Raw genomic sequence first — 26,634 nt, 5'->3', positions numbered from 1 at the left:
TAACTCTATTCACAACTCATTTTGCAGACAGTAATCACTTTTACCACTGAACGTACCTACAAAATTATATCGTTGTATGGCACACAGATCAAGAAATATGAAATCATAAACACCGAGATGCGTGAAAAACTGTCGCATCATGTACGACTTTTAAATTTAGTACGTCTTTGCTACTGACTCTATTCGCAACAAATTTCGCAAACACTATTCAAATAAGCCGCTGAATGTACCTACAGAAATACGTCATTGTACGACGCGTAGTTCAAGAGATATGACGTCATAAATGCTGAGATGCGTGAAAAAATGTCGCATCGTGCATAAGGTTTTAATACATTTATCCTTTACTACATAGATACATTCCTAAAGTCGAGTCAAGGAAAACCCAGACACCTGCCAGCGCTTTTGACAGCTTTCTGCTGCGAAGCGCAAGCTGCCGTATGAAAACAATAGCCGTGTAAAAGACCTACAGGGATGTCTACAAAATCGTGGTGTAGACACGCGAAGCAGCTGTAGTCACACATTTGCACATTACGCATATTTCTTTGTACGACTGTTTCCTAATTTCAAAGATATTTTCATGAACACGTGGAAATGAAATTTTTTCGATATTACACTATAAATACAGTTCCTTTTTTCGTTTCCGTTTCTGATAGAAAATTGGCAAAATGAATACCCGGACAATGCCAGATTTGTCAGCTACTTACAATATATTTACAAGCTATAGTCTAGCATACGCTACAGTGTAAGTGGTGAGAAGCATAATAAGGCAATTAATGCGTCGACAGTAGTAGTTAAATTTGTCCTTACCCATGATTGCGCTCATAAATTTCCCTCTTTCGTTGGTTGGTATCCATCTCGAGATCATGTAGGTAAGGGATGGCCAGCAGAAACCCTGACAACACAAAAGTGCTTATGCATTGTTTTACATCAAAAATTTCCTTACGCAATAATGCTTTAATGAGCCAGTAACCAGCTACGAAGGTCATTTTAAAAGTAAAGAACGTTCTCACATGACGATCCGCACAATTTCCCCCGCTGCCTTTTCTTACATATCCTCTTAATTGTTGAACAGGAACGGTAGTTTACTGATAGTTTCTGCGATTTCACAATTTGTGACAAAAATTAACGATAGCCCCAAGTGTGAGGCTCGTGGTGTAACACAGATAGGCGATTATTATGGAAATGTGACACATTAAGGCCTGATTCGAAAATAGTGCATCATGTTTAATGGCGGCCGAACGAATATTCATGATGAAGAACGATCAGGCCGACCTTCAATAGTGACTGACGAACTCAAGGAATGAAGGGGAAAAGTCAACAGCATAGTCGATTAATCAGAAGGAAGGTCAGCATTGGCCGTAATATTGATGGTTTGATAGCAAAATCGATTTTCAGTCACATAGTGATCATCTTCAGTGCTGTGATGTACAAGTTAACCTTTAGGCACTGGTATCAAGTTATTATCAGTAACCAAAGCTAAGAAACGATCACAATAAATCAGTTATCACAATAACAGTTATTGTGATCGTTTATTAGCTTTGGTTACTGATAATAACTTGATACCAGTGCCTAAGAGCTTAACTTGTACACCACAGCACTGAAGACGATCGCTATGTGATTGAAAATTGATTTTGCTATCAATAAGCCATCAATGTTACGGCCGACGCTGGCCTTCCTTCTAATTTCACGTATATGGTCGTTGTGTACACAGCACTCCATGGAGTCGCCAATCAATAGTCGTTTAAACTGAATGAAGATACTAAATTAAAATTATAAATAGCAAGCCATGTAAGCTTCGTGATCTTTTCCCTAGAAATACTAAGACCAAAAGATCGTTTAGCTGCGATTATTATTATAATTTGCTCAAACAGGTCAGAAAATCGAACGACTTTGTTTACGCTATTTCCCTATACATTAAATGCGGTATACTTGTAGCGCGCTGGTTATTAAGAATGAAGAAAATTCATGGTGTGGTCTACGACCTAGTGATTGACAAGGTCCAAGTGAGAAAATAAAAGCACCTGTAAGTTGTGCTGTACATTTAAATGCTCGTATTACATCAACAAAAGCAAAACGAGGATAATGGAATGTAGTCAAATTAAGTAGGGTGATGCTGAGGGAATTAGATTAGGAAATGAGACACTTAAAGTAATAAAGGAGTTTTGCTGTTTGGGGAGCAAAATAACTGATGATGGTCGAAGTAGAGAGGATATAAAATGTAGACTGGCAATGGCAAGGAAAGCGTTTCTGAAGAGAGGAAATTTGTTAACATCGAGTATAGATTTAAGTGTCAGGAAGTCATTTCTGAAAGTATTTGTATGGAGTGTAGCCATGTATGGAAGTGAAACATGGACGATAAATAGTTTGGACAAGAAGAGAATAGAAGCTTTTGAAATGTGGTGCTACAGAAGAATGCTGAAGATTAGATGGGTAGATCACATAACTAATGAGGAAGTATTGAACAGGATTGGGGAGAAGAGAAGTTTGTGGCACAACTTGACTAGAAGAAGGGATCGGTTGGTAGAACATGTTCTGAGGCATCAAGGGATCACCAATTTAGTATTGGAAGGCAGCGTGGAGGGTAAACATCGTAGAGGGAGACCAAGAGATGAATACACTAAGCAGATTCAGAAGGATGTAGGTTGCGGTAGGTACTGGGAGATGAAGAGACTTGCACAGGATAAAGTAGCATGGAGAGCTGCATCAAACCAGTCTCAGGACTGAAGACCACAACAACAACAACAACAACATTACTTACAGCATCTGGAAAATGGAAAAATCATTAATACGCCCTTCAATGAAGAGCATGACCAAATGAAAGTATCATTTCTAGCATGATGGCTGTAACAAAGACGCTAGCTCTACCTCAAATTGCTTTCCACGGCCATCGTGAATCTGAAGTAGGGGAACAGAGGCAATGTCTTAAATATAATAGACTTCCTAATGACATATGATCCTCTTCTGAGAGCACATCTTTCAAGTAGAAAAAAAAAGAGAAAAACTAGCTAAAACGAAGTATTGAGACTGAAATTCAAAACGAGATGATACAACTGTCTAACGATTGTGTGTTAGAACACATCACTGATCACCAGTTAAATTAAGCAGCAGCCATAACTTTCACTTACTGTAAACACAGCTCTCAGTGTTGTTGTAATACATTTGCACTTAAATTTACGCAAACCAGAGAGAAAGGAGTATGAAATAAAGAATTATTTTTAAGATCCCATTATGTAAGAGGTAATGATGCTGATAGTTTTGGAAAATAAATAATAATTGATTTAGAAAATATGAACATCCAAATGGATAGATGCAGACGTCAAGGATATGATGGTGCTTCATCTATGAGTGGCAAACACTCTGGTTTGCAGTCAAGAATTACAGCACAGACCCCTAATCGTGACTTCATACATTGCTCATCACATAATTTAAATTTGGTACTAATGATTCTTTCCTGACTATAGTGGAAATGTAACTATTTTTTGAGAAAAAACAATGCCCTTTTCATAGTGCTTCTGTTGTTAGATGGTAACAAATGAAGGTATCTATTGCCGCTGAGAGATGTGTTATAACGATTCAACTGGATGGTCAACCACATTCGACACGTTCTTATCAAACAGAATTTAATACAAATTTTGTAGTCACTATCCAACACCATTTTGAAGACTGAGGGGAAAGCAGAGAGGGAGGAAACTTCTAATTTGAAAAAAAGGTGCAAGCTTTGCATATTTCAAAATAAGATTTTGGAAAATGTTAACATAGGTTCCAAGCTAATGCCGTCCCATGCTGATGCAGGCAATGCTTCTCAACATCTTCAAACTGCAAGAAACTGTCTAGGTATCTTAAGAAACAATTTTGAAATTTTAGTAGAAGAACCGAAAGTACTAGCGAAAGTTTGGAGCACTGAGCTTAATTTGAACTCAAAACACACATGTAAAGTGAAGACACCAGAATTCTGGATACATTAAAGTAAAAGTTATCAATTCATTTGTAGATATTTTAATTAAATAGTTAAATAAATGTTTTACCTGTCAACAGAATGTTAATTATTATTTCTCTTTCTTACATCCTGTTCATATTTTTAGTTGATACTCAGAAAATATATTCAGGAAAGAGCAGAATTGATTAGAAAGAACAAGTCAGATTTTACCACATAAACTTACTGTCCTAAAAACACTTATGCTGAGAGAATATGGAACGAAAGGACATATGTGTCATCATTTTTGTTTGTTGACAATACTTTTCTTGCAAGTAGTCTCCCTGATGCGTGTGCAGCTCTTAACCCTGCCAATCACTTCTACTAGAGTAGAAAGATAAGTTTCTAAATTGAAAGTAATCAAAAACATTTATGAAAAACTTAGTGTCTGAGCCTAGATTAAGTGCTTTAGGAAGCCTAAGCAATGAAAGTGAAACATGTCATTCTCTTAATATGAAAGGCATTATCAAAAGGTTCTTGGATACTAAAAGTAGGAGAACTGGAACGATGTGTTTGCTTCACAAAACTAAAGGCGTTGCATCAATAGTTGAGTTTATTTCATTTTTAATTTGAATTGTGGTGCGTGAATGCCTATTTTAACATTTGTTAGTAAACATGGTCCTCAAAATTTATTTGCCAGCCACCCACCTCCCCCCCCCCCCCAAAAAAAAACAAAGTTACGCCACTGAGTGCATAGAATGCATAGGAGACCTTGTGAAGCACTATGACAAATGTTTAAATTTCAACAGTGACTTCACAGAAAAATAGCTAAGGTATCAAAAAACTGGTAAAATTAGTTTTCTTTCATTATCTAGAATAGAACTGTTTGCAGAAACTGACTTCATTACTTTTAGAATGACAGTCTTATATTCTACTTTTATGAAAAAAACTTAAAATAATATTTCTTCTAAAACTTATGTTGATATTAAGTACAAATGTCGTTCACTTGGCATGTATGTATAATTAGCTGTTCATGTTTAATTAGCTATATCAAACAAGACTACATATAGAGGATGTACTCACCCCACAAATTCCTTGGAAAATCCTGAGGGCTACCAGGACCCTGTAGTCAAGTGATGCAAAAAGTGGTATTAGCAGTGTTGTAACGGAAATTATAAGATTACTGATGCCAAACACTTTCTTTGTGCCATAATGCCGCCCCATCATTCCTCCAGGTAACTGCGCTGCCCAGTAGAACCAGAAAAATGCTCCCAGGACAACGTTTTGCTCATGTTCGTCCCAGTCAAATCTGAGCTGAAAAACATGAATGAAATTGGTTCAAGCAAACTTTTCAAAGTAACAACATAATAAACTGCTCAAACGACGTCTTGCAGCACCCTCGTGAATTGCATTGTGTGTGTGTGTGTGTGTGTGTGTTTGTGTGTGTGTGTGTGTTTATCGTTAATCACTTTTCAAACGCTCTTAAGCCGTATTTTGCCGTATTTTTAGCTCGGCGCGGTTGACAGTACAGTCGGAATGCGTATGCGATATTTCGACTTCTGAAATAGAGTAAACAGCTGCAACAATTGACAGTTTTATTCCATAATCGATTTTTAGCTTTCTTCTGTCAGAATTTCAGATTATTTCATCGGCGAAGTTACACGTTTCTCTTTGCCATCTGCAAAATGACATTCTCGATAGAAAAAGATTTGAAATTGTGGAAACGTATATGAAAACAGGTTCAATTAAGGAAACTCGCGAAATTTTCAGGGCCATGTATCCGGATAGAGGACTAGCAATAAAGAGATCAATACAGAGTTTGTATAAAAACTGGCACACCTACGGATCTGCGCAGAATGTTAAACGGCAAAGAATTCTTTCAGTCCGCACGCCAGAAGCGATTTCAGACATTCGCCAAAGAATCATTTAGAGCCCAAAGAAGTCTACACGTAAACTGGCCCAACAGGCGCATGTAAGTAGGAGGAGTGCCAGCGGATATTGAAAAGTCTTTATTCGAACTCACATCATGTGACGGTTGTGCAGCAGTTATGGGAGGATGACAGTCACAAATGTGTAGCTCACTGCACGTGGCTTCTGAATAACATCAACCATGGTTTTTTAGACCCTCACGAGTGATTAATTATGTTTCAACTTTCATGTGAAATCACAGAACAAAAGGTACTGGGCAAAGGAGAACCCTAACATTTTGTTCCAGCAACCACTCCACGGTGAAGAAATCGTCTTTTGGCGTGGTGTAACAGGAACGCGCATCATTGGACCGAAATTTTTTGATGCTGCCCTCAACACAGTTGCACATGTGGAAATATTTGATACATTTTGTGCTCAATTCACTGAATACGAAAGACAATACTGCTTCTCCTGCAAGATGGAGCAACATGCCACACGTCTAAGGTATCCCTGGAACGAGTCCACGCTGTCTTCACTGAGGAACGAACCGTCAGCAAACATTTATGGCCACCATGTTCGTCGGATGTAACAACAAGTGATTTTTTCCTGTGCGGACACTTGGAAAGCAAGGTCTATGAAAGGAATCCACACACAGTACAGGAACTGAAAGGCAACATGAACCGTGCAGTGGCCGCCATCAATATCCGAACTTTACGCCAGGTATACCTGTTTATGCTTAGACCTGCACATTCTGCTACTGATATTGCAGAGCGTCACTTTCTGCATCTTCTATAAATGTATTTTTCACTGTATTTTCCATTGTAAATAAACGTAAGTCCATTTCAGCTCTTGGTTTCTGTAATTTCACGCATTTCATTTGTACTTACAAGTCTATTTTTATCTGCGCCACCCTGTGTCATTCTCGTCAAAGTAAACCAGTTGCATTGGCTTAAACTGGTCAACGAAGGCGAGAGGGAAGCGATGAGTGATGGAAACGATGATAAGCCTACAACTGATCGCTCTGAAAGTTCACGAGAGAGAAATTCTGCATACACTGATCAACTGAGTGTATTTTCAGCAGAAGAAGTTAACGAATGGATCGGCAGTAACAGAAATTCGGCTATCGAAGAAGAGCTGACTTACAACGTGATATTACGAAATGTTTTCAACCCACAGGAGGCACCAGAAACTGACACTGACGAGGAACTCCCATCTCTTGGACTGAGGCTTCAGAAGCCTCAAACACTTTTGTGAAATTCTCTGAGAGCAGCTAACAATACAACATTTCTGAAGTTATGAATCTACACATCATGCAAAGTAATTTTTGTAAAAAAAAAGAGCTCAAGCCACAAAACAAGATTATATTTCTGCAATGCCCCAGAAGGCTCAAAACAAAATTTCAATCAAACTATAAGTGGTATACAGCAGACCAACATTTTCCACACCCTCGCCAGTGTCAGATGTCTGTGCTATTCCTAGAGACAGTGATTCCAATTAAACTGCACCAAATTCTTGGTAGTATATTTTATTAATTAGTTTGTTCTTGATCTTTTAAATCAGTTGTATTTATTTTATTTCATAACTTGTATACAAAAATTTATGTATGTGTATTGTAACTTTCTTGAACTTTGAACCTTAAATTGATTTAATAGAGCCATACAGTACTTGACATTCAATTGCGGTTTGCTTATACTGAAAAGCAATACCCGCATATTTCAGTTTTTAATACCGTAATCTCTTCTGTTGCCAACGGCCTTGCCACAGTGGTAACACCGGTTCCCGTCAGATCACCGAAGTTAAGCGCTGTCGGGCTGGGCTAGCACTTGGATGGGTGACCATTCGGTCTGCCGAGCGCTGTTGGCAATCGAGGAGCACTCAGCCCTTCTGAGGCAAACTGAGAAGCTACTTGATTGAGCAGTAGCGGCTCCGGTCTCGGAAACTGACATACGGCCGGGAGAGCGGTGTGCTGACCACATGCCCCTCCATATCCGCATCCAGTGACGCTTGTGGGCTGAGGATGACACGGCGGCCGTTCGGTACCTTTGGACGTTCATGGCCTGTGCGGGAGGAGAGAGAGAGAGAATCTCTTCTGTTGTGCTAACAATTATTTGTTTTGTATGTCAAAACTATTAGCTTCGCTTATACCCCCATTTTGTAATACTGGTTTTTTAAAAAACTTAATAATCTGGCACATTTGATAAAGGCTTTGATAGATCCCTAAGCATGCTCAACTATCAAATTCCTTCTATAAACAGCACTCTCAATATTGTTCAGTACAGTGCCCCATGTCACCAGTTGTGAGCGTGACTATGCGACTTGAGCAAACTGTTCAGTATGTCAGTATCCCTTGTAGGTTCATTTCAGGCTTACTGCATGCGTACACTGAAGGAAGTTGTTGGATTGGCATCCAGTGTAGCGCTGTGTTCAAAGTCTCACCCAGTGTCTTGGAACAAAAAACATCGTACATCAACCTCATGGCAGTCACGAGTGATCAACAACACCAGCTGATGACCGGTATCTTAAAGTTGTGGCTCGTAAGTACTCCAAATACAGTATGATAGAGCAGCACGCTCTCTTTTCAGAGGCAACTCTGAGAGCTGAGGCGGTCCACAAAATATGAAACCATCTTCATCCAGCCAGTTTAGCCTCCACGTCTGTTTCAGTTGGCTGCCTACTGGCAGGCAGATGGGCACCCACAGGGACAGGTGGGCAGGGGTGAGCATCCAGCTGCCACAGTATCAGTAAGGCTGCGTGTCTGTAGGATGAGCGACATTATCAGACCAGCCGAATGCACATGGCCAGGGTTGGACAAGTGGTTCTAGCTTGGCAGGGTGTATGTAATAGGGCCATTTGATGAGTATACTGTACCAGCTGTATCTGCCCGCAAGCGAGCTAAGGAGAACCTGACAGTGCCCACAATCTATCAAGGGACAGTTTTGGAACAGTTTAGATCTGGACGTTCATAACAAACAACACTATAACCTCCCTATCACCCCCCCCCCTCGCGCCACAGGCCCACGGTGGGTGAAGAAAGTGGGTAAGGGAACTTCGACCAGTGGAGTGGGTTCTCTTCATCGACGAGGGAAGGATTTCTCTGGTGCTTGATAATCGAAAGAAGAACGCAAAGTCGGTCAGGTACCTATTCTCGTCTAAGACATTTAGTTTTAATAGTTCACCATGGAGGTGGATCAGCCATGTTTTGGACGGTACCTAGTACAGGTGTCACTGTAAAGTACGGGTGGACAACGGGCGGCCCGGAGGCCTCATCTGGCCTGCGATTATTTCCAATCTGCCCCACAGGAGAAATTCCCGTTGAATGTAAAATGAATATATTTTCAAAAGGACGTATTTTGAGGCATAATTCGTTGGCGTGGCATGTCAGGAAAGAAGTGCTATTCATAACGGGTGCGTTACCCGATAAACATTAAGGTTATAGTCGCTATACTTTTGACACTATGCTCTAGGAGCGTTGCTGTCGCGTCGTGATGAGGCGGCCCATTACCTGAAAATAAGTGAATTAATCAGGCCTGAGGGTCACCAAAGGTTGCCTAAGCCTGCTGCAGAGGGTAACTTGAGGGCTTTGATCGGTAAAAAGTCCTCCAATCTTTGTCGAGCCCTACAGTCCACATTTCAGCAGTGGGTTCGTCTTTCAACACGATAACGCACGCGTACACTCGCTCGCCTTGTTAACCCATTCCTCCCTGAGGTAGGGGTCAAAAGAAAGGCATGTCCTGCGGTATCTGTTGGCGTACAACCATTTTGTATTCTTGGATGTAACTTTATTGAAATTTTCTTGGTGTTATGACATAGTTGGATGATTATCTTTTTGAAATCCAACGTTTCGTCTCTGTCTGCTGAAGACAACTTTCAGGGTGACAGTAGCTCATTTGGAGGTGCGAATTGCGAAATGTTTTCGGAGGATAGCCGGTTTGTGCAGGGGCTGGCACTTGACGCTGAACCAATTCAAATACAGGTTCGCTATTCGCTGAAGTAAAAATCCTTTCCTGTGTGCTCCCGCAGAGAGCTGTGACGTCACATGATTTGAAAACTCGAATGCAATTGGCCTTTGTCGGTTGCTCTTGTCCGCTATTGCTATCACTACATGGTGGGAGACTGGTGCAGATCTTCTTCAGCATCAGCATCCTTATATCACCTAATTTCACCCCTCCTTCTCCTGATTAAAGTTATTGTAGTGTTTAGTAATCCCTATGATCTCCTTGCATAGCCTTTACATCTACATGACTATTCTATAATTTACCCGTGTCTGACAGAGGACTGATCAATCCCCTTTCACACTATTTCTCTGCCGTCCCACTCTCGAACAGTGCACGGGATAAAACAATACTTAAATCTGTCCGCACGAGCTCTGATTTATTACGGTGATCATTTCTCCCTTTGTAGGTAAGCATCAACAAAATATTTCCGCATCTGGAGGAGAAAGCTGGAGATTTAAATGTCGTGAAAAAGTTTCGTCAAAAGGAAAAATGCCGACGTTTCAAAGATTGTCACCCTTACTCGCGTGTCATACCTGTGACACTCTCTCCCGTATTTCGCGTTAGTATAAAACAGCAGCGCAATACAAGGTCAGCACAGTACAAAGGCAGCGCATATATAGCCAAACGTTTGTGGCGGAGGGGGTGGAGGCAAGGGGGGGAGAGGTATCACAGAGATGCTGAAAAACCTGACCTGCCCGATACTTGAAGAAGACGCAAACTATTCCGCGAAAGACTGCGTGCAAAATTCCAAGAACCCGTATCGAAGCATCTAGGAACATGCTGCAACTCCCTAGGAATTGCTCCTGTACGGACCGGGAAAACAAGGTTAGTCTAATAACAGCAAGCGCAGATGGCGTAAGTGAAAACTGCACCAGTAGAAACGAACTTAAAACTGCAAACAATTGCAAGATTTGTGACATGAAAGTATTACAGGATATCCAGCGTAGCAACTGTCACCGTTGGTTTCTGAGAAATTTTCCACAGTAAACATAAAATTTGTAACTGACGACTATTCATGGTCTCGTCTCATGTACGTTAGTCATGCCTGTGAAAGCAAATTTAAAGACGTAATCAGAAAAAAGGACGAAACAATCAGAGCACTTCAAAGTATATTTGCTCTAAACAAAAAGTATACTGCTCTGAAGAATAAGAGTGCACTTCTGGAAAAGAAAATACATTTCTCTCCATCGCTTGAAGATCACAATAAAGAATCCGATGTAAACAAAGCGGACATGTTGATTCACCGTACAAATTGTACTTCATGAAAAGAAGACAGCCATAAACACCAGGAAACTGAGGAAGGCATCTCAGCGTCGTGTAATAACGGTTTTTCAAAGTAATGTGCCAAATGTACGTCAAACAACGGCTCAGCCGTGGAAAAACGGCTACAAAAGAAGAAAGTGAAACTACTTGGCAATATTCACGCTCGAGACATACCGGAATTATTGACAAACAATATGAATGACAGTGTTCAGGTTTCTGGAATCGCAAAACCTCGAGCAAATATCGATAGCGTGACGGTGAGTGTTAACGAAGAATGTTCTGATTTCACAAGGACTGATTGTGCTGTGCTCATAGGGGGTGCTAATAACTTCTATAGGAACGAAGCTAGTGCCTTTATCAGGAAGCTGTTTAAAATGCTCGGTTCCTGTATTTCACCAAAGTCATCGTAACAACATTGCCATTAAGGTATGACTTACCAGACTGGTCGTGCGTTAACAAAGAAATTAGACTTACTAATTTGAAGCCGAAAAACTTCTGGGCAAGTTTGTGAATGTTAAGATGATAGACATTAGTAACTCTGAAACAAACTGTTTCACATACCATGGAATGCATCTCAGCAAATACGGTAAAAGGATGCTAGCTTCTAACATAAGCAATGCTCTTAAAGAGATCTCTCTCGTCAACGAAAGTAGAAATAAGTCTGTTATTGTGCTGGCCGATCCTTCACGGGGAAACTAACAATTCCCATGGAAGAAAAAAAATTACGAAATGCAATTTACGATTAAAGACCCAGTCGGGTGCCACATTCGATGACCAATTAAATGATTCTCTGTTTGATTTAGTTCGTAATAATTTCATAATGCACCTTACTATAGGCGGTCTATCAGTAGCAGTGATGAACAAATTGCATGAATTAAAAGTATTTCTGGAGAACACAAGTTCTGTAAAAGTTATATTCTTAAACGAACACTGGCTTAAAAATGAAAATATAAGCTTGATAAATTCACTTTCAGGTTGCAATTTGGCAGCGAGTTTTTTGTAGAAAAAACGGTTTTGGAGGATCGTGCATTCTAGCGGAAGAATAAGTAAGCTTAGAGTCAGGCAGACTTTTAATTGCTTGAACGATGAACTATTATTACAAAGCTGCTGCATTGAACTTTCGGAATACGGCATATTAATTATTAGTTTATATCATATCTCTGACTATTCAGCTACATATGCATTTTTAGACAAATCTGAAACGCCGGCCGATGTGGCCGTGCGGTTCTAGGCGCTTCAGTCTGGAACCGCGTGACCGCTACGGTCGCAGGTTCGAATCCTGCCTCGGGCATGGATGTGTATGATGTCCTTAGGTTAGTTAGGTTTAATTAGTTCTAAGTTCTAGGCGACTGATGACCTCAGAAGTTAAGGTGCATAGTGCTCAGAGCCACAAATCCGAAACCTTGCTGTGTAGGTTGCACGTAGAAAAGTTATATAAGAAGGTCATAATTTGTGCTGACTTCAACATAAATGTAAGAGCTGATGACAGGTTTGCTGTTTCTCTGAAGGACATGTTATCTACAAATGGCTTAACATTGAACTTTAGCGAGCACGCTAGAATAACAGTATCTTATGCAACATGAATAGATAATATAGTGAGCAACACCAACTATGGTGCTACAGAAAAGTACATCTTAGGATTAGGTATATCTAACCATTCAGCCCTTTTTATCCCATTGCCAAATTTAGGAAAAACTGTAACAGTGAAACGAGTCAGGAACTTCGGCCAACACAATGTGAATACATTTGTCTCAAGACTAAATGAAACATGTTGGACGTCCAGCCAGCCTTACTCAATAAACGCAAACTACAATGCTTTTGTATCAGAATTCATTAGCGTTTTCAATGACTGCTTTCCCTCCACAACACCACGTGACAAAAACTGTAAAAAGAACTCATGGGTAACTGAAGGCATAGCGATCTCTAGTATTAGAGAGAGGAACCTGCTCATGGAAGCTAAAAACAACCATGCTGCAGAATTTGTCAGCTATGTAAACAAATATAAAATAATATTTGGTAGAGTAGTTAAACAGGCAAAACAAATAGCAAACAATAAATACATATGAGATGCCACAAATAAATCAGAAACTGTATGGCAGATTGTCAGGACTGAAAAAGGTTCTCAAAAACAAAAAGCTTTAATCATAAATTGGAAATAGATGGGGAAATGATTACAAAATTCCAGACATATTTGTGAAGAATTCAACAGGTATTTCATAAATTTTTAACAAAATTTACTATCTCCCTCCTCCATATATAAGTCCCAATATAATGTGGCACAGATCAGTAGAATTCAAAGTCACTCATGTATCCTGCTATGAAGTGGCTAACATTATAAAATCCCTAAAAAAATCTCAAATCTGTGAGCTGGGATGAAGTTACAAAAAAATAATAAGGCAGTATGTAATAATATTGCACCCCAACTCTGTCACATAATAAATCGATCGTTTCATGAGGGCTGCTTTCCGGACAGTTTGAAGTATGTGGAAGTTCGACCTAAACCACAAGAACGGCAGACAAGAGGAGATAGGAAATTTTCGCCCAGTATCAATACTACCAGTTAATTCTAAAGTATTTGAGTGAGAAGTGTATAACCAACTAGAAAAATATAACAAAGACATAACATTATCCTTAATAATCAGTATGGATTTAGGAAGGACTGATGCCCTGTCCATGATACTGAGGAACTAATCACTAAAATAAACAAATGCCTTGATAACAAGGAGAGGGTATCCAGTATCTTCTGTGACCTAAGTAAGGCATTTGATACGGTAAACCATAAGTAGCTGCTCCTCAAATTAGCTTCTTATGGCTTCTATGAAAAATCTTAAAGTTTGTTCACATTGTATCTCAAAAATAGGAAACAGAGGGTAGTTATACAACATAAGGGCGAGAAAACTTGCTCCACTTGGAAGGAAATACAAGCAAGTGTACCCCAGGGGCCATACTAGGCCCATTACTATTTCTATATTATATACATGACGTGCCAGGTAAGGTAACTTCAGGCACGCTTCAGCATGCAGATTACTCAACAGTGGTAGTCTGCTTTAAAAGCGCTGAGGAATTAGCACAGAAAACGAAAGAGACTCTTCAAGAACTAGAAAATTGGATAAATAATAGTGCTATGAAACTAAACATAACAAAAACACAAACTGTACACCTCAGGACCAAACAAACTATTCAATATATAACACAGTTAAGTTATAAAGGCAGAGAACAGATAATTGCACAATCTGTTAAATTTCTGGGAGTGATCATTAACAAAACCTTGTCAGAGACTGATCATGTGGATTGCTTATTGAAGCAGTTAAATTGTTTTGTTTATGCAATGAGGATTCTAAATAAAGTAACTGACTTAGCTGTTAGGAAAATTGTGCATCATGCATATTTTATGTCAGTTGTAAGATATGGCATAATTTTTTGGGGAGTTGAAAAAGGAGACCTCCTAAAAGTGTTCATGATACAGAAAAAAAATGATCAGACCTACGACTGGAACAAACAATAGACAATCATGAGAACATCTATTTGCAAGTCTTGACTTACTGAGAATTCCTTCCATGTTTATATATGAAACACTTCTCTTTGAGTTCAAAAACCCACATCTTTTTGAGGGAAATTCATTTATACAAGCTTATGAAACAAGGCACAAACAAGATTACATGCTACCTTGCCACAGACTACCATTATTTGAAAATACTCCATATTACATGACTTTGAAGCTTAGCAATAAAATGTGTCCAGAGTTAAAGGACTGTAAGACAAAACCCACAGGTGCAAATATTGAAGAATATTTACAAAGCAGATGCTACTACAATGTGGGTGATTTTATAAACACTGAAGACAAGTGGGAGATATTACAGCTATTTTGTTTTCATGTTTCTTTTTACATTACATTCTATGTGTATGCTTATGTTCCCTTTTAATGAAGGTATATGTTGTTTTTATATGTGTCCATACTTATAAACAATGTATCGTGTAAACTATGTATCTAAATATCTAGATGTATACATGTATACTACTTTTATGAAAGTATGTGCTCTTTGAAGTATGTCCATATTTATAAAGTAGAAAAATAAGCATGAAAAATACTTAAAAAGAGTAATTTTAAACCACTGTGGAAATTTTAAGAAAGAGGAAGAAATCTAACATGTAATTATCTTTTTATTTTTAATGTGCTTCTGGGCGCATTCATATGCTTTATTTTAATGTATCTTGTTTTAAGGTATACTTAGGCAGGCACAGAATTATTCATTGACGAGTCACCAATGTTTCACTCAAATGAATGTATATAACATGTCATGTGACAATAAAGATTCTATTCTGTTCTACTCTGTCTAAGCAACCATTCTTTCCACACTGAAAACGTGAATGGAACGGAAAGAAGCTATAATATCTGATGAAATGGGAAGTGCCATCTATCACGCATTTCACAGCGGATTATAGAACGTGGGTGTAAATGCAGGAAGCAAGATGCTCTGAATTGTCCGCGCTACCACCGTTGTTCGGACTTGACTTCTTCAAAAATACCGAAACCATAAATATTGATAATTCAATCAATTACCAAGAAATAACAATATCCTTAGAAAAATTATATAATAGACCAACGTTTATTATTACAATAGTAATACTAATTTACAAAACAATGTAATCAATCAGCTGATTTGGTGCCTGTAAAGATTTTTGGGAATGGAATACACTGAAGTGACAAAAGTCATTGAATAGCGATATGCACATATGCAGATGGCGGTGGTGTAGCGTACACAATGTATAAAAGGACAGTGCGTTGGTGAAGCTGTCATTTTTAGTCAGGTGATTCACGTGAAAAGGTTTCCGGGGTGATCATGGCTGCACGACGGGTGTTAACAGACGTTGATCGCAGAATGGTAGTTGGTGCGAAATGTATGGGACATTCCAGTTTGTAAATCGTTACGGAATCCAATATTTCGAGATCCACAATGTGAATAGTGCGCCGAGAATACCAGATTTCAAACATTACCTCTCAGCAAGGACAACGCAGCGGCCGACAGCCTTCACCTAACAACCGAGAGCAGCGACGTTTGCGTAGAGTTGTCAGTGGGAACAAACAAGTAACACTGCGTGAAACAACATCAGAAATCAATGTGAGACGTACGACGAATGTATCCGTCGTGACAGTGCAGCGAAATTTGGCGTTAATGGACTGTGGCAGCAGACGACCGACACGAGTGCCTTTGCTAACAACACGAAACCGTCAGTATCGACACTCCTGCTATCGTGACCATATCGGCTCGTCCCTAGACGACTTGAAAACCGTGGCCTGGTCAGACGGGTCCCGATTTCAGTTGTTACGAGCTGATTAATAATCAACATTGGCAGCCGAAGACTTTTGGCATAAGAAGTCACTCACATCTGCGAACGGCCTTGTCAAATATGGCAGGAGGAGCGGACAGAGGTTCAGGGCATCCTCTTACCTTGCGTTGGGAAACTGCTCCTAAAAGCTGCACAATCAGCAATGACCAACGACATGAGGATACAGAAGGCAATAACTGCATTAAAGACACATAACGTATATCCACAGGACATGTGGCCTGTAATTGAAAAAGCATCATGATGACCTCTCCATTGGCAAAAGATTCCGGAATAGTCTCCCATTCGAATCTCCGGGAGGGACTGCCATGGGAGAGGAGAACATGAGAAAAAGATCGAATAATCAACGAAAAGATAACGTTCTACGAGTCGGGACGTGGAGTGTCAGAAGCTTGAACGTGGTGGGAAGTTAGAAAATCCGAAAAGGGAAACGCAAGGGCTTAATCTAGATGTAGTAGGAATCAGTGAACTGAAATGGAAAGCCGGCCGCGGTGGCCGAGCGGTTCTAGGCGCTTCAGTCCGGAACCTGCAACGGTTGCAGGTTCGAACCCTGTCTCGGGCATGGATGTGTGTGATGTCCATAGGTTAGTTAGGTTTAAGTAGTTCTAAGTTCTAGGGGACTGATGACCCAGATGCTAAGTCCCATAGTACTCAGAGCCATTTTTTAAATGGAAAGAAAATAAGGATTTCTGGTCAGATGAGTACAGGGTAATATCAACAGCAGCACAAAATGATATAACGGGTGTAAGATTCGTTATGAATAGGAAGGTAGGGCAGAAAGTGTGTTACTGTGAACAGTTGAGTGATAGGGTTGTTCTTATCAAAATCGACAGCAAACCAAGATCGACAATGATAGTTCAAGTACACATACCGACGTTGCAAGCTGAAGATAACGTATATGAGGGTACTGAAAGGGTAATTCGGTACGAAAGGGAGACGAAAGTCTAATAGAATGCAGTTGTAAGGGAAGGGGTAGAAGAAACGGTTGCAGGAGAATATGGGCTTGAGACAAAGAATGAGAGAGGAAAACACTCATTGAGTTCTGTAATAAATTTCAGCTAATAATAGAGAATACTCTGGTCAAGAATCACAAGAGGAGAAGGTATATTTGAATAAATTGGGCGATATGGGAAGATTTCAGTTAGATTACACCATGCTCAGACAGAGATTCCAAAATCACATACTGAATTGGAAGGCGTACCCAGGAGCAGATATAGACTCAGATCACAGTGAAATAATGATGAAGAGTAGACTGAAGTTTAAGAGACTGGTCAGAAAGAATCCATACGCAAAGAAGTGGGGTACGAAAGCACTAAGGAATGACGCGATAGGCTTGAAGTTCTCTAAGGCTATAGAGACTGCGATACAGAATAGTTCGGTAACCAATACAGTTTAAGAGGAAAGGACATCTGAAAAGGGGAATCACAGAAGTTGTAAAGAAAAACATAGGCACAAAGAAGGTAACTGCGAAGAAACCATGGGTAACAGAAGAAATATTTCTGTTGATCGATGAAATCAGGAAGTACAAAAATGTTAAGGGAAATTCAGGAATACAGAAATACAAGTAGCTGAGGTATGAAATGAATGGAAAGTGTAGGGAAGCTACATGAAAAATGTGAAGAAATCGAAAACGAAATTATTGTTGGAAGAACTTACCATAAAGGAAAGTTAAAACAATTTTCGGTTAAATTAAAAGCAAGGGTGGTAACATTAAGAGTGCAACGCGAATTCCACTGTCAAATGCAGAGGAGAGAGCGGATAGGTGGAAAGGGAACATTGAAGAAATCTATGAGGGGGAAGACTTGTATGATCTGGTATAAGAAGAAACAGGAGTCGATTTCGAAGAGATAGTGGATCCAGTATTAGAATTAGAATTTAAAAGAGCTTTCGAGGACGCAAGATCAAATAAGCCAGAAGGGATACATAACATTCCACCAGAATTTCTGAAGCCATTGGGGGAAGTGGTAACAAAACGGCTATTCACGTTGGCGCGTAGAATGTATGAGTCTGGCGACATAACATCTGACTTTCGGAAAACTATCATGCACACAATTCCAAAAACTGCTAGAGCTGATAACTGCGAAAATTATGGCGCAGTCGGTTTAACAGCTCATGCATCCAATTTGCTGACCAGAATAATGTGTAGAAGAGTGGAAAAGAAAACTGAGGATGTGTTAAACGACCATCAGTTTGGCTTTAGGAAAGGCAAAGTTACCAGAGAGGCAATTATCAGGTTTCCATTGATAAAGGAAGCGAGACTAAAGAAAAACCGATTCATATGATTTGACGAAAAAGAAAAAGCGTTCGATAATGTAAAATAGTGCAAGATGTTAAAATTCTGCGAAAAATAGGGATAAGCTATAGGTAGAGACGGGTAATATAGAATATGTACAAGAGCCAACAGGAAATAATAAGAGAGGACGCCAAAAACGAAGTGCTCGGATTAAAAAGTGTGTAAGATAGGGATGTAGCCTTCACCCTTACTGTTTAATCTGTACATCGAAGAAGCAATGACGGAAATAAAAAGAAAGATTCAGGAGTGGGATTAAAATTCAGGGTGAAAGGATTTCAATGATACAGTGTCCTAATGAAACTGCTATCCTGAGTGAGAGTGAAGGAGAATTACATGATCTGTTGAGTGGAATGCACTGTCTACGGAGTACAGCATAAGGATTGAGAGTAAATCGAAGAAAGACGAAAGTAATGAGAAGTAGCCGAAATGAGAGTAGTGAGAAACTTAACGGTAGAATAAATTAAGGATTTCTGCTACCTAGGCAGCAAAATAAACAATGAAGGACAGAGCAAGGAGGACATAAAAAGCGGACTAGCACTGGCAAAAGGGGCATTCCTGCCTGAGAGAAGTCTACTAATATCAAACATAGACCTTCATTTGAGGAAGAAATTTCTGAGAATGTACGTTTGGAGCACATCATTGTAGGGCAGTAAAACATGGACTGTGGGAAAACAGAAACAGAAGAGAATCGAAGCATTTGAGATGTGGTGCTACAGATGAATGTTGAAATTTAGATGGACTGCTAAGGTAAGGAATGAGAAGGTTCCGCGCAGTATCGGAGCGGAAAGGAATATGTGTAAAACACTGACCAGGAGAAGACATGGGACGATAGGACAACTGTTAACATATCAGGAAATGACTTCGATGGTATTAGAGGGACCTGTAGAGGAAGCTGTGGAGGAAGAGCGAGACTGGAGTAAATCCAGCAAATAACTGAGGACGTAGGTTACAAATGCAACTCTGAGATGAAGAGGTTAGCACGGAGAGGAATTCGTGTGGGACCACATCAATCCAGCCAGAAGACTGGTGATTCAGGGTTCGTGTGAGGGGTGCGGCGCGGACTCCATGAAGCTACGGATAGAAAAAAATGGTTCAAATGGCTCTGAGCACTATGGGACTTAACTTCCGAGGTCATCAGTCCCCTAGAACTTAGAGCTACTTAAACCTAACTAATCTAAGGGCATCATACACATCCATACCCGAAGCAGGATTCGAACCTGCGACCGTAGCGGTCACGGGGTTCCAGACTGAAGCGCCTAGAACCGCTCGGCCACCCCGGCCGGACACGGATAGAAGCTGTCAACAGGTTCAAATTCAAATTGCTCTGAGCACTATGGGACTTAACATCTGAGGTCATCAGTCCCCTAGAACTTAGAACTACTTAAACCTAACTAACCTGAGGACATCACACACATCCATGCCCGAGGCAGGATTGGAACCTGCGTCCGTAGCGGTCGCGTGGTTCCAGACTGTAGCGCCAAGAACCGCTCGGCCACTCCAGCCGGCTGTCAACAGGTGACCCTACAAGATGGTAATGGTTCCGTAATGGTGTGGGCTCTGTTAACATGGAAGGACTGGGTCTTCTGGTCCAACTGAACCGATCATTGACTGGAGATGGTTTTGTTTGGCTACTTGGAGACCATTTGCAGCCTTCATGGGCTTCATGTTCGCAAACGACGATGAAATTTTTATGACCGAGCAAGGTGGCGCAGTGGTTAGACACTGGACTCGCGTTCAGGAGGACGACGGTTCAATCCCGCGTCCGGCCATCCTGATTTAGGTTTTCCGTGATTTCCCTAAATCACTCCAGGCAAATGCCGGGATAGTTCCTCTGAAAGGGCACGGCCGACTTCCTTCCCCATCCTTCCCTACTTCGATGAGACCGATGACCACGCTGTCTGGTCTCCTTCCCCAAACAACCAACCAACCAAATTTTTATGGGACACAATGTGCTGTGTCACCGGGCCACATAGTTCGCAATTGGTTTGAAGCACATCCTGGACAGTTAGAGCGAATGATCTGGCCCCTCAGATCGCCCAACATGAATCCCGTCGAACGTTTATAGGTGATAATCGACAGGTCAGCACTTGCGCAGTTACGGGCGACAATATTTCTGCAGGAGACTTCCAACAACTTGTTGAGTCCACGCCATGTTGAATTGTTGCACTATGCTGGTCAAAAGGAGCTCCGACAAGATAGGAAGTATCCCATGACCCTTGTCACCTCAGAGTAGCGCATTATTATAGCCCGGATTTATGCATTGTGAGGAGGCGATCAACGGATGGAAGCAAATTTTGGAGTAACTGTTGTTTAAATTTCTCAAGCTGAGTTTCGTTTACTTCTCTTAAAACAGTTACCTCGTTATCGTCATCAATCGGTTCTACTTGAGGAAGGCTCTCGTTGAGGGTGTAGTTTCTGGTTATATTGATATCCGAATGGAAGCATTCGCTGACCACTGCACTCCCGTCTGACGATCGTTTCTTCACCATGGAGACTATAGCGATGTTGATGTTGCTCCTGATCATGTAGTTGACTCCACAGCCCAGGAAGGTGATACACCACAGTACAGTGGTGCATGACAGGCATCCTATAACAGAGCAATGGAAAAGTGTTTTTTCAATAGATCTGACAATGAATTTTGTTGTAATATCTTTCATTTTGAAAATTCAATCAGGTTAAGAACAACTTTATTTTCTCCTTAATTAGAAAGCAAGGAATTACGATGCATTTTTCCTCTATTGCCTGTAATACAGCATTACTTGTCTACTGTTAATAAACATTATTAAATTATTTCCAAGTTTGCGCCAAATGAAAATATATTAATCGGCTTGTAACTTTGCTTTCTTCCTCGCTCACGTCACCAATTGCTTGTATGTGCTCATAACTGCATAGGTGTCCGCCCCCGGTAGGGGAGTGATCAGCGCGACAGAATGTCTATCCTAAGGGCCCAGGTTCGATTCCCTGCTGAGTCGGAGATTTTCTCCGCTCAGGGATTAAATGTTGTGTTGTCCTAATCATCATCATTTCATCCCCATAGACGCGCAAGTCGCCGAAGTGGCGTCAAATCGAAAGACTAGCACCCGGCGAACAGTCTACCGGATTGGAGACCCTAGTCACACGACATTCACATTCACTGCATAGGTCATTTCATGATGTAATTGTCCCGTATTACGACCACTTCGGTGATAGAGAATCTCCTCTGCAGGAACTGAAAGGAAAATTCCACGAAGGACGACACCTCTGTAGTTTGGAGACGACTATTATTGGTATATTTATTAAAATATTGTTTATTTCGAGACACTGCCACTTATGTTTTCAAGTTATCTGTTTCAACCTTGGAGATGAGATTTATTACAAGAATACTAAGGGAAAGTAAATAAACCTCTAAGGAGATATCTTGTAAACACCTTGTTCCTCATATTTAGAGTGATCGTCGTCAGCGACGGGGAAGACAGACAGGGAAGAGCAGAGCGTTTCGTCACTAATGACATCGACTTTCATGGGATGTTAAGCCCTATGCTTCCTTTTTTTCTAAAATCTACCGCGAGAGTTAAAGAGGACAGACAACAAGGGACCAACAGAACCGGGTGTGGGCAAAACGGAAGGAACTGCAAATTCGCTTCGCCACCAGTGCGGCAGCTTGGTGGATTCCGGGCCTGAACTAGCGGCAACTTTCTATCAACACGGAAGGAAGGAGAGGAAGATTAGGGCTTAACGTCCCACAGACATGGAGGGTGTTAGGGACGGAGCACAAGTTCGAAATGTTTCAAGAACAGGGGAGGGTATTGGTCATGCCCTTTGAAAGGAGCCATCCCAGCATTTGCCTGGAGTGATTTCGGGAAAACCTGAATCTGGATGGGCGGACGCGGATTTGAACCGTCGTCACCCTGCATACCAGTCCGATGTGCTAATACTGTCGAGCTCGCTTTGTATATCAACACGGAGACATCGGTACATGGTCTGGGTTGATGGATGCCACCTTCTATCCACAGTGGGATGTGCTGGAGATATACAAGAAGATACTATCAGTGGTGTATACTCTACAAGGGTGTTCCACAAGAAAAGTATCATGCAGGTGGCGTTTGGCGAAAACAAAGGTTGTACAGTCGCCTCTATTCTTGCTGTGGTTCACCATTTAGCTGTGCTACCATCTGAAGGATTCAGTGTTTCCAGTTTACTACTGTACTAACTATAGGGCCGGTACAACACCTAATTGTGTTTGCCAGAAATACGCTTCAATAGTGGAAGATTCTGTATGAATTACACTCTAAGATCAAGAAATAAAAAAAGCGACGCACCACGAAGGAATTATCCGAAGGGGACGGAAACCGTGAGACGTGATGTGTATGACCAAACAAATAAATGATTATAATTTCAGAAAAGAGAAAGAGCTACACAAATTGAGCAAGTCAATAATGCGTTGGCCCAACCCTGGTGCTTATGGAAGCAGTTATTCAGTTTGGCATTCATCGACAGAGTTGTTGGATGTCCTCCTGCGTGATATCGTGCCAAATTCTGTCCAAGCTGGTGTGCTACATCGTCAAAATCCCGACCAGGTTGGAGGGCACTGCTAAAAATGCTCCAAACGTTCTCAGTTACGGAGAGATCCACGACTTTGCTGCCAAAGCAGGGCTTGGCAAGCACGAAGACAAGCAGTAGAAACTCTCGCCGTGTGCGGACGGGCATTATTTTGCTGAAATGTAGGCCTCGGATAGCTTGCCACAAAGGGCAACAAAAAGGGTCATAGAATAACGTCGATGTATCACTCTGATGTAAGGTTTCCGCGTATGACAACCAAAGGGGTTCTGCTATGAAAAAAACGGCACTCAGACCATCATTACTGGCTGTCGAGACGTATTCGTTGGTATCCCACAGCGGTCCAGGTCGTCTCTAGACACTTCTTTGGCCTGAAATCTCACTGAATGGAGTAGAATTCTCTTCAGTGATGAATCTCGCTTGGAATTGAGCCCCCAAGTAGGATTTTCTTTCCAGAATGAGATTTTCACTCTGCAGCGGAATGTGCGCTGATATGAAACTTCCTGGCAAGTGCTTGTCCGCGAAAGGCAAAGGTCCCGAGTTCGAGTCTCGGTCCGGCACACAGTTTAAATCTGCCAGGAAGTTTCAGGGTTTTCTTTGTCTTAGAGTGTGCATCTCTGGGGTGTACTCTTACATTACTTTTATCTTACGTTTAGCTGGTCAGCCTTTCTTATATGAAATCCATTGGCCTTGTGTTCTGAATATAGCGGTGCCATTGCCGTGGAGGAAATATTTTGGAGAACGCTACGGCATAGAAGAGTCCTACACAGGAACGCTTTGCTGACATGCCTGACGTGAAGTTCCTCTGCACTTTCGTTTTGAATGTAACTGACGATCACCCTATTGTCGTTGCTCATAGAGACTAGGCTAGTTCTGTTGGGTTGCCTGTCATCTCACATGGAAGGCACCTGTCCTCAACTGGTAATGAAGTGCACTAATATGCCCAAGTAGAAATTAATTTTGCTGTAGCTAAATTTACCCAACTGATAATCTCCCAGTATTTCACTAAACCAATGAGCGAACCGCAGATATTCCTAGTCTGAAATATTCTGAGTGTCTGTGAAAAAGCCTTGAAGTTTGATTTTGCTAGAGTGTATCCAATATCGGAGCTAGAAGAATGCGGTTAACACATATTGGTTTCGCGTAACGGGGAGAAATGGAGGAAATGAAGCACTGTTGCTTACAAAATAAAACCAAAAACTGTTGAAACAGTATGTTTATTAGTCACTAAACAAACTAATGCTACTTACCTTATAACCAACTATATACTTAACCTAGAAACTATAGTTTGTATTTTATTTCCTCATTGTTTTGGTGTCAGACAGGTGACGTCCAGGTACATGAAATAATTTTTACGTTTATATTTTAAGTAATTTTAGACGCTGAGATAACGCATCACAGATTAATGGTACCTAGAACCGTCTGCCATTCTCAGTTGCAAAGATAATAGCGGTGAATGGCGACGTTTTGATATTACTCTTGGTACATTTGGTACTAGACAATATCCATTTAATATCGTGGATTTCTTCAAATTGCTACTGAACTGTCTGTGTGGTGCGCAGGGGGCGTACTGCTGCCTTTTCCTGCTCTTCGTTTCGTACCCCCTTCAGCCCTTGTGTCACAGGTTTTTGAATGTAAACGTTTCAAGAAGAGTCGTCGAACAGATGCAGAAATCTATAGGCCTATTTCACTGACGTCAGTCTGTTGCATAATTTTGCCACATGTTTAATGCTCGCGTATTGTGTCAATTCCGGATAATGGAACTCCGTTGGAATCAACACGGAATTCATAACACATGACGACAGTTTATTGCTGAAACGTGTCGTACTAATTAAATATTAGTAAAAAGTGACAGTAGAATTAGAAATTATTTCATAAATTTACAAGACACTTGCAGTCTTCAAAAGATTCCATGTAATTCGGATAAATTTAAGATCAACATTGACTCCGACAGCAAAGATTGTTTGAAACTTAGCTAGCGCTGTTTGTTCATAAGACTCAGAAAGCAGTGTACACCGGTTTCCAAGTTGGTGCGGTGAAGTTGCAGTTCCAGAATTCGTTCGATATAGTTTCTCACTAGCGCCTAATGAACAAAATACGAATGTACGAAATATCAGACCAGATGTGTGATTGGAATGGAGAGTTCCTAGCAAACAGAACACAGCACGTCATTTTCGACGGAGAGAACTTTTCTTCGGGCATTCCCCAGCGGAATGCTACAGGATCTTTACTTTTCATATCCATACATACCGTAAAAGTGTGTATATTTATGTATGTTCCACATCGCCTCCTAAACCACTGGAACAATTTCAACCAAACTTGGTACATATAGCACTTATCCTCTGGTAAGAACGACTGTGGGGGTATGAACCGCCTACCTCTCAAAAAGGCGGAGGTGGGGATGAAAAAGAAGAATAACTCATGAAGCTCCAATAGCCCGCCTACATTAATCCAGTATTTGAGAACGAGAGCACTTACTGACTGCAAACTAACTTTGCACATAATTTCAAACCTTAAAGAGAGTTTTTCTTGCTGACGTCTCTCACAAAATAATGGAAGGAAAATAGATTATCACTTATGCATTTTCGTTGATCATGCAGTAAAATTGTCGCATCAGGCATGACCTAATTTATTGCTCGTTTACTATTAACTCTGTTTGCAACACATTTTGCACCCAGTATTTACATATAGCACAAGTGTACTTGCAAAAATTCATCATTGTAAGATGCATAGTTCAGGAGATATGACGTCATAAACAATGAGATGCGTGAAACGCTATCGCATCATGTACGCGTTTAAGTTTTTTACTCACTTACTACTCATTCTATTCGCAAACCACTCGCCGCCGGCAATAAAATATATCGCTGGCAATTCCTACATAATTATATCATGGTACGACACATAGTTCAGGAGGTATGACGTCATAAATATGGAACTGATGAAAACGAAACTGCAGAGCGGAATTCGCTAGAGATACAAGTGAATTATGTGTACAGATATGTGAGATATATGTAAAATGTATGCGAAATGTGTATAAACCTCGTTTTGAACCAAAGTTTGTACACATACCATTTACTGTGCGGAAAGAAATGCTGTGGGGGTACAACCAGCAACCTCCTACTGGTGTGTGTGGGGGGGGGGGGCGTGAAGAGGGGAAATAGAAGGATGTGATGGACAGACAGGGAAGGGTAGGAAGGAGATGGACGCAGATAAAGGGGAAGGAGGAGCTGGTCAGAGAGGGTGGAGGGGAAATTGGATAGAGATGTTGGGAAGAGCAGATGGACAGAGAAGGGGTGGAAATGAGATGAACAGAGCGAGGAATGAGAAGGAGATGGATGGAGAGGGAGAAGAAGGAAATGCGCAAAGAGATGGGAAGGAGG

At 40.9% G+C, this 26,634-nt stretch overlaps 1 protein-coding gene and 1 pseudogene across 2 annotated transcripts in view; one reads left to right on the top strand and one right to left on the bottom strand.

Annotated features, from left to right (window-relative positions):
* The window catches only part of LOC124596067 (vesicular glutamate transporter 2.2-like), a 97,431-nt gene extending 76,130 nt beyond the window's left edge, over nt 1-21,301 (bottom strand). The window contains exons 1-3 of one of the 2 annotated variants that reach the window (XM_047135050.1): nt 21,076-21,301; nt 4,997-5,227; nt 808-892 (exon numbers count right to left, since the gene is read on the bottom strand). In XM_047135050.1, the coding sequence (XP_046991006.1) occupies nt 808-892; nt 4,997-5,227; nt 21,076-21,243 (484 nt within the window). In that variant the 5' untranslated portion in view covers nt 21,244-21,301. The remainder of the gene's footprint in view (nt 1-807; nt 893-4,996; nt 5,228-21,075) is intronic. The other variant, XM_047135051.1, reaches the window with a different exon arrangement.
* On the top strand, nt 7,567-7,684 carry LOC124597387 (annotated as a pseudogene).
* Nucleotides 21,302-26,634: the final 5,333 nt, after the last annotated feature.

The sequence above is a fragment of the Schistocerca americana genome, chromosome 2 (assembly GCF_021461395.2).
Source record: "Schistocerca americana isolate TAMUIC-IGC-003095 chromosome 2, iqSchAmer2.1, whole genome shotgun sequence".
NCBI lineage: Eukaryota > Metazoa > Arthropoda > Insecta > Orthoptera > Acrididae > Schistocerca > Schistocerca americana.
The sequence above is the reverse complement of the archived record's forward strand: the minus strand, read 5'-3'. Positions and strand labels throughout refer to the sequence as shown.